A 9878-nucleotide genomic window follows, 5' to 3' on the forward strand; every position below is an offset into this window, starting at 1 on the left:
GTATGGTTATTGTGCTTGCCACATAAAAGCAAAGCGTTGAAAATTATTGAAATCGGACTAAAATTACGACCGCTTTTCATATAACGGTATATTTCAGAAATGCTTGAAACTGCAATATTTCGAAATTTAAGGACGCTAATTTACTTAAAATTGATACACCCCGGCTTATCGTGTAGCGGTAGCTTTCGGAAAGGTGGAAAACATATATTTAATAATTGCGCCGGGTATTTAATGTTCGGCTCCGCCCGAACATAGACTTTCTTACTTGTTAAGATTAAGATTTAAGTAGAAGTTGGAACTTATATGGCTGCCCATTGATAGCTCGGTTATATAGCTTAAGAAATAATATGTTTAAAGACATTTTTATCAAAGTTGATAAATATGACATTTGACCAGTTTTGTTACACAAATACTCCCACGAACACAGGCAAAAATATTGGCTACAATTTGTCATTCTGTTTGCCATATATACGTTTTATCGGTGCACTTGCACAACATTCGCATTCGCAAAAGCTCCGCATTGACTATTGCGAATGCGAATGCGAATGTTGAAATTAATGCGCAAACTCCGCGGTTGCGAATCCGAATGCGAATATTCGCAACAACCCTGGTATGGAGATATATGAAAACAGTCGCATACTAATAAAGAAAAATTGTGGATATTGGAAAAGGGGGAGTGGAACATTCCATGAAAACCCAATATTTCATACTGCATATCTCTGGAAGTGTTTATGGTAGAATACTCGAACATGGTATGGAGATATGTATATGAAAACAGTCGCATACTCATGGAGAAGAATTTTGGTTATTGCAAAAGGGCGCGTGGTACCTCCCTTACAAACCGCATTTTTTATACTGCGTGTCTCTGGAAGCGTTCACGGTAGCGTACTGGAACTTGGTACGGAGATATATGCAAACAGTCACATAGTCATGGAGAAAAAATTGGAGCTATTGGAAAAAGTGGCGTGGCACCTCCCATACAAACCGAATTTTTCATAGTGCATATTTCTGGAACTGTTCATGGTAGGGTACTCGAACATGGTATAGAGATATATGAAAGCAATCGCATTCCCAAGGAGAAAAATTGTGGTTGTCGGAAAAGGAGGTGTGACACCTCCTATACAAACCGAATTTTTCATACTGCATATCTCTGGCAGTGTTCATGGTAGAGTACTGGAACTTGGTATGTGAAAGATATACATATAAAATCAATCGCATAGTCATGAAGAAGAATTGGGGCTATTGAAAAACTGGGCGTGCCACCTCCCATACAAACCGAATTTTTCACACTGCATAGCTCTGAAAGTGTTCATGGTAGAGCACTGGAACTTGGTATGTACAAAATATATAAAATCAATCACATGATCATGAAGAAAAATTGGGGCTATTGGAAAAAGGGTGTAGCACCTCCAATACACACCGAAGCTTTCACACAGCATTTCTCTGGAAGTGTTCAGGTTAGAGTACTGGAACTTGGTATGTACAAAATATACAAAATCAATCGCATAGTCATGAATAAAAATTGGTTCTATTGGAAATTTTCACTGCATATCTCCGGATATGTTCAAGGTAGAATACTCGAACATGGTATGGAGATATATGAAATCAATCCCATACTCTTAGAGAAAATTTGGGCTATTTGAAAAGAGGGCGTGGCGCCTTTCAAACGCACTGAAACTATTACGTATCTTTGTATGTGTATACACTTTTGCTACATTATTTAAGACGGCAATGGAAATATGCCTTCCACACAACCACCAAACCGTAATTTTTTTTATTTATTTATTTATTTAGAAGAAAAATAATTATAAATAATTATTCTACTTATACATTAAAGCACTGCCAAAAAAGGCCTACGGCTTAGCTTATACTGGATAAATGGTGAACTAATAATACTAACATTTAAAAAGGTTCAAATGCTTATTTTTATGTTTTATGGGATATTTACATTTAAAGGCAAGAGGAGACAGTTCTAGACTAAATTGTTAATTTACTGGCTGAAAAAAACTTCCACATAAGGTCTATGTAAGTTTCGTCTGTCTTTCGAAGGTAATGCGATGGTTTATTGTTGCCGAATATGGAAGCTCTGATGTGAATTAGTCCCACGCATTCTTCCAATAAGTGATATATTGTTGATTTTGTTGAGTCGCAAAACGGGCATGCTGGTTTATTAGTACCTCTTAGCAGACGGGAATGAGTGGATATGGTGTGGCCGATTCTCAGACGAACAAAGGTTTTGATTTTATGGCACGCTATGTGTGGCGAATACTGAGGCTTACTTCCATAAAAGTTATAATTTCTGTACTGGTGTTGGTAGCTGAGCCATGTTGAAGAAAAATTACAAGTCGTGAATTCTTGTATAAGTTTTTTGATGTTCTTCGGGGACACATAATTAAACAGGTGTAATGGTTCATCATTGCCAGCCTTGGCTATTTTATCAGCATACTCATTGCCTTCCTTTCCGACATGTCCTGGTAGCCACATGATTTTGATTGATTTTTTATGTCGGAAAATAACTTCACGGATTTTAGAAATTATATGAGAATCGTTGGAGCTGCTGAAAAGGGCTTCGATGGTTGATTTACTGTCAGTACATATGACGAATTTCCTTTCGTGTTTAGAGGCAAAATATACAGCTTCTAGTAATACAGCTGATTCGGCTGTGAAAACCGAGCAGTACATGGGTAGAGCCCCGACCGTAATATTATAAGATAAATGCGTCAGTAAAAATCATGTTGGTGAAAATGTTGGACCAAAATGTTTCAATAAAAAAAATTTATTTTAGGCGGGACGAAGTTCGCTGGTTCTGCTAGTGTTAAGATATATTTGGTAAGGTGTTAAACATCGGGTTTTTGCAAAAAGTAAAATTTTATTGCGGATTCCTATAAAATACCTATCCAGATATAATATTTGTATGGCAAGATTTTTCTTTAAGGCGACAAACCCCTAGAAATGGGCGTGGCAATTGCAGGGCTAAAATTCGCAAAACGCAGGTTTTATTGCGGATTTAGGCAGAAATCGCTTCGTTATCAATATTTGTTCCACAACTTTTGTTTTTGTTTGCGGAAAATTGTGCCCCTTATTCTAATTACCTTAAACGAGCAATTTTTGTGTATATGTATATGTATCCATAAGTTTCTCGGCAACGGCTCTAACGTAGCAAAATGAAAAGTCGTTTTAAAAAGACTTTCGAAGTTGTATTTCTTCCAATTGTCAAAAACTTTTTATTTGTCACCGAATCGCTTTAATGTGAAAACCGGAGACGCCGAGGCATACTATCGCATTGCTTTTTACATTCCCTTCCTTGATACATATATTGCTTATTTGAAAAGTCGGTTCCTAAACCATAAATCAGTTTTAAATAATTTTAGTGTTTTGTTTCCAAAGTACGATTTTAACGAAAAAAAAACTGAGGAATTGTTTGCTTTCTATGAAAAAGTAATCGACTGCTCGAAAAAAAACTTTCTTCTGGAGGTAAAAATGTGGAAAAAACGAGTTTCACACGAACATTTTCGAAATGCTCTCGAAGCATTACAAGTGGCTACTACACATGATTCAATAATACAAGGTTAGATAATTATTGACAGCTGCGGTTTGACACTCCCTTACAAAAGGTTGCATTTGCGAAAGACAGAGAAAGGGCAAGAACGCAATCCCTTGTTGCGAAAATGGTAGTAGAAAAGTACGCAAAGTAGGCAATTAGTAGTGAAATTCCTTTTGTAAATTCTAATGTATTTGCAGGAAATCTGGCATTTTAAACGAAATATTGAACGTAATATTGATTTACCTACGTGAATTACGTAATTTATATGCTATTTAGCTGTATAAAAAATGCAAAATGACTCAAAATTAAAATAAGACTACTATGAAATTGATGTAAACATCCAATGCTTATGTTTTCATCAGTTAAATATGCTTCATATGCATCAACAAATAAACATATTGCACAAAAGCTTATACTTTTATTTCACACCAAAGCTACACTGTTTCCAAGTAAATTTGCAAAGAAGCAACACGGTGCCACTGCTAAGGGAGCGGTGCGAGAGAGACAACTGTCAGTTTATCGAACCTTGTATTATTGAATCATGGCTCCTACAACGTCTTTTGGGAATGTTTTTAAGATCTTACGTATATTGGCACTTTTGCCCGTTTCAATAGCCACACCTGAACGAAGCTCTTCATGCCTGAAAAGAATTAAAACCTACTTGAGAAATACAACATGTCAAGAAAGGCTCAACGGTCTAGCATCCATGAATATTCACAAAGATATAAATTTTTCAGATGACGAAGTTCTAGAAGAATCTTTCAAAAAACCACGAAAAATTTGAAAATTCTTTGTTTCATTGATTTATAAGTAAAAAGAAAAATTTAATGTGTTTAAAATTATCAAAATGTTTTATAAATAAAGCGAAAAAATTAATATATGATTTTAAAAATTCGTGTTTTGAAACTTTATTACGCATACTTTCTTCTAAAGAGCCTTTGTTCTATACCCATATTAGTAAACTATTATTCTTCGATTTCTATGGCCTTTGTTAGACATATCATTTTGTCTCGGGGCGTGAAAGTACTGTAAAAAATGTTTTTACTTTAAATGGAAAAACTGCGAAACCGGATTTTTTCGCAAAAATATACAGTTTTTTGTCCAAAAACAGATACAAGAATTATGTATGTCGAATACTCACTAGCGGATGTCCGAATATTATTTATGCTTCTTCATCGCAACAAGAAATTTAAAAGCATTGCTCATAAGGGGCCTTAAATTAAACAAGAAAAATGGCAGATGACACTGGAGTCGAGGGATTAACGGGTAATACCTTTATGATAAGAAATGTTTCTCAAAAAAAAACAAAAATTGCCCCAAACATAGATAGCGCTGGAATCAAAACATTTAAATGCCCCTCTAACTTTTTAGATGACTTAAAAAAGCCCCATCCTTTAAGTATGCACACAAAGAAGCGCAAAATTGTTTAAGCGCCAAATACATCCTAGGCACATTAACGGGTCATCGGTATATCAAGAAAAAGTGACCTAAACTAATAACTTTAACTTTACAACCCTTTTTTGCTTTTTAACACTATTTGTGTATTGGTCGAGGCAAAAGCTCTTATCAGCCGTCGCGAAGCAAGCCGGGCGTTTGCTAGTATTTAATAAAATATAAAACTACTAGTGAACCCGCATGGCGCCAAAACGCCAGCATTTAATTAAATTTTTTAAACAGGTGAAACCCTATTCAAAAACCTCTAAAAATATTCCTAATGATTAATCTAAACCATTTCTCAGTGAAGAGAGGCCTCGCATGGTGTCGGTTTTCATTTCATCAAATTTCAAATCTCCCTGTAACTTCAAAATATAAAACCTGTGCACATCTATGTAGAGTCCCAGTTCTTTAATTTGACTTCTCATTTTGGAAATTCGAAATAACGGTGCAGATGTGACGACCTGCAAAAAAAAATAGATAGCAACTCTAATTAAAAATAATATCAGCCTATAACTTTCTTAAAACTCTTTCGTTTTACGCTAATATTTCGATAATTTATTTATGTATCTTTCGTATAAGTTAAACAAATTCGACTTTTCAAACAGGTGGCAACCTCTTTAAAGGTATTTTCAAACTAAAATCTTTCACCTGGCATTGTTATACATATTTCAATTAACCGATGAATCAAGTTGAATTTAATTTTTTAAGCACATGGCAACTCTCGTAAATACAGTTTAGAAATAAACTATTTTCAAGCCCATTTCGATTGATACCCATCTTTTGACAATCCATTTAACTTATTAAATAATTTGAGCTTAATTTTTTCAACAAAGAAAAACAAAATTTCAAATGAAAGATTTCTTAACAATATTTTAAAATTTCACGTAACTTATGTACAATTAAACGAAATACCACTTTCAAAACAGGCGGCAACCCTCTTACAAATTATTTTCGAACTACAATTTCCTTAAATATTTTTCGTCTGACATTGTTATAAATATTTCAAGTAACTGATGAATTAAGTGGAAATTCATTTTTTAAACACCTGGCAACCCTCCTAAACATTGTTCTTAAATAAAGGATTTAAACCCATTTTCATTGATAACCATCGGTAAGTAATTCCTTTAACTTATTAAATAATTATAGTTTAGCCCTTTAAACTGGGCAACCCTCAAACACATCAAAAATGTTCTAAATTGTCACACTAAGTATTTCTTGAAGCTCTTTCATTTGATATCCATCGTTAATATTTCATATAACTTGGGTATAAAATAGTTCAATTAGACTTCTCAAATAGGTGGCAAACCTATTCGAAATATTTTCAAACTACTACCTTCTTAAACCTCTTTTGTATGATATCCATATAGCGATACTTTATTCACTTACTAAATTCCTTTAATTAAAATTGAATTACATTTTTTTAACATGGGGCAACCCTCCTATATGTAGTTAAGTTAATATTGATTTAACTTTTTAATTAATTTGAGTTTTATTTCTTAACAGGTGACAACTTTTTTCGAAAAAGTAAAACCTTCTTGAACATCCACACCCTAAGCCCTTTAATTTGGTACCCCACTTTTGAAAATCGAATGGACGGTGCGGATCTGAGGGCTTTGATTAGTAAATAACTTGAGTTTAATTATTTAACAGGTGGCAACCCTTTTCGAAAAAATAAAACTTTATTACACATCTACAGGCCAAGCGCTTTAATTTGACACCCCATTTTGAGAATCGAACGAACGATGCAGATCTTTTATGCTGCACAATAAATGCCTTCGCGTATTATATATATAGATATAGATTCTAATAAAATTGTAAATGCCATTTTTCCAGACTCACCATCGGAACTCGAATGAAAAACGCATGTCACAACCGCACGAAAGCGCTCCCCAGTCCGGAAATTTCTTCCACCATAATGGTTTGCAACACTCGGCTTCGCGTTCTACATTGCGACATTCAATATCTACTGCATCCTCGAATTCCACACCTGCTTCTCCACAAATAAGTTGTATTGGCTCGACAGGTACAGGAAACTTAGTGAGAGTTGCAAATAAATTGCTGTTAAATGGCCAGCATTATCAGTCGCAATCATCGGTCTTATCACAGACGTCCCAGTCGTCGATACCTTCCTCACAATGCTTGCTGGAGGAAGCGCTTGCGAAGACAGCCCCTTATCCTATGATTATTTTGCCACTAAACGGTGGCTATTGGGTAGACGGTACGGATCATGAGTGCTCATTTGATGCTCGTGGAAACCCAATGTTGCCAGAAACCACCTGGATGGCAAAATTCGAGACAGACGACACGGCGAAGTGTTATCGACGATTTTATGCGGCGCGCGAACATGCAAACCTTGTGGGTCACGACGAGCAGCTTGGGCCAATTTTGATATCCGTAAAGACCGAAAATGTAGCAAACCAAGAGCATGCACGCATCCTCATACGCTTGCGCACTAGTACAATGCATGAACTCATACCAATGTCATGTTTGGGACCAAATCCGACAACAGCAAAGATAGTGCGATTTCTGAACGACCAAATCACAGTGGAAAATTATGTGCCGATATTGTGTTCAAAGGCATCTCATTTGATTAGCGCCTATGATGAACATGTGCTCGTAACGAATTTTAAATTCGGAGTGCTCTACCAAAGATATGGACAAACCACAGAAGAGGAACTATTTAGCAACAACAACTCATCACCAGCTTTTGAGGAGTTCCTAGATATCTTGGGCCAGCGTATTAAATTGAAAGACCACAAAGGATATCGCGGTGGTCTGGATATACAGAATGGACATACAGGCGATACAGGTATCTACGAGGTTTTTAAGGAACGAGAGATCATGTTTCACGTATCGACAATGCTGCCTTACACCGAAGGGGACCCTCAGCAGCTGCAACGCAAACGACACATTGGCAATGATATCGTCGCGATCGTATTCCAGGAGTCGAATACGCCATTTTCTCCCGATATGATAGCAAGTCATTTCCTGCATGCTTTTATCGTAGTACAACCGCTCGAACCAAACACACCGAATACGCGGTACAAGGTCAGCGTTACAGCTCGCTGCGATGTACCGTTATTTGGGCCAACTCTTCCTAATCCAGCAATTTTTCGTAAAGGCCAGGATTTTAAAGAGTTCATTTTGACTAAGCTTATCAACGCGGAGAACGCCTGTTATAAGGCAGAGAAATTTGCGAAATTGGAGCTGCGCACACGCACTTCGCTCTTGCAAAACCTGGTTGAGGAATTGAAAGAGAAAACTCGTGACTTTCTAGGGACGGATTTCACGAACGGAGTGACTATCAGTCCAACACCGGAAACACCAAAGTCAGAGAATAGTACAGCAGGATCAAGGTTATTTGACACTGTAAAGAAGGCGCTCATCTCGCGTGTGCGTTCACAGAGTGTTGATACGGGCAACATGGCACTATTTAGTGTCTCGACGAAGATGAACTCGTCCGCTTTATCGACGAATTCGAAAAAGGATAACAGCTTAACGGAGACACAAAATTTGAATGTAGGTATTGTTAATAGCAGCAATGATTTTGCAACTATACATATTTAGTATACACACTACTAACTTGTCTTTGTGTTTTATCTCATTACAGATATGCAGTCTCACTGCTTCAAAATCTACCTCGAAATCAAAATCGTCGAACAATTCCACCTCTTCTTCACCTGATATAACTTTCCGGGGGCCCCTGAACAGCAACAATGCAAATAATATCAATAATTCAAATCCGGTTGGATATGTTTTAGCTAACGATGCACAGAACGAAAACCACTCTGCTGTACCAGTCAATGCGGTTGCGGGGACTGTAACAATGTCGGAGACCAGCGATGACTCCAGCTTGAATAGCGTGGATCTAGACCCTATGATAGGCCAAATAGAAGGCGGCGCAGTTTACATCGATAGCGACACAGGACTGGAATCAATGTCCTCAGCGGAAGCGATGTCGTCGAATAAGGCAGCATGTTCGCTGTATCTAGATGGCTCCCAAGTTGTTATGGGCTCTCCGCCAAGGAACGAAACCATTGTCATGATTGAGAATTTGCGGCAAGAAGTTACAAGACTCAAATGCGACAAACTAGACTTGCTCAGGCAGAATGTGGTACGTTAAAACTCGGAATAAAGTTTGAAAATATTTAACACATACTAAATGTCTCAGTAACTTTTCTTTCTATCTTCGGTTTAGACGTGTCAGCGTGACATAAAACGTCTGCGCGAGCGTGAACTTTCACTCCAGGGTGATTTGGCCGCCGCCGGGAAGGAAATTTTACGATTACGCGACCTGATGAAGGAATATATGCCTGATCCGGTAAAGGCGACTTTATCCATCTCACCAATCTAAATTGGTGTGGCCTCCAGATTATTGTTATTGAACGCATACATTTGGCTAACAAATACAGATTAATACGGTGCAAGCAAACATAATAGCAGGGGGATACTTTGTGCCGCGTCAAACACTCGTGTTAGCTTGGCTTTTAAAAAACCGAACTGTACAAGAAACAAAAAAATATATAAGAAAATGGGAAATGAAATGGTAAAATAATTGGCTGTACGAGAAAGGCGAATTGAATTAATTCCACACAAACACAAATATTTACACCAAAAATTTGTTATAAGACTATTAAAAAACAAATATTTAAACAAAGGAAAATCCGAAAAAATATACTATATGGACATACATACATACATGTGTCGAAAATGAAACGAAAAGAAACTGTTGTGGTGAACATTGTTTGGTGGTAAAAACAGAACAGTTGCTAAATAAAATTGGTAGTTTTAGGGAAATTTTTGATCTTAGATGGAATTATTTAGGTAATATTTACAGAACAGATGCACACATATTTACTGATTTCTTTTGATGTCAATTAACAGACTGAGAGAAATA

At 36.7% G+C, this 9878-nt stretch overlaps 1 protein-coding gene across 1 annotated transcript; it reads left to right on the forward strand.

Moving 5' to 3' along the window:
• Positions 1 to 6814: 6814 nt before the first annotated feature.
• On the forward strand, positions 6815 to 9335 carry RapGAP1 (Rap GTPase activating protein 1; the record flags this gene model as incomplete). Its single annotated transcript, XM_017614413.1, has 3 exons — positions 6815 to 8500; positions 8592 to 9095; positions 9180 to 9335. Coding segments are annotated over 3 exons (2346 nt in total), but the record flags the coding sequence as incomplete, so codon positions are not given.
• Positions 9336 to 9878: the final 543 nt, after the last annotated feature.

Source organism: Rhagoletis zephyria, unplaced genomic scaffold, assembly GCF_001687245.7.
Source record: "Rhagoletis zephyria isolate East Lansing unplaced genomic scaffold, Rhagoletis_zephyria_1.1 Rzeph_scaffold_00823, whole genome shotgun sequence".
Taxonomy (NCBI): domain Eukaryota; kingdom Metazoa; phylum Arthropoda; class Insecta; order Diptera; family Tephritidae; genus Rhagoletis; species Rhagoletis zephyria.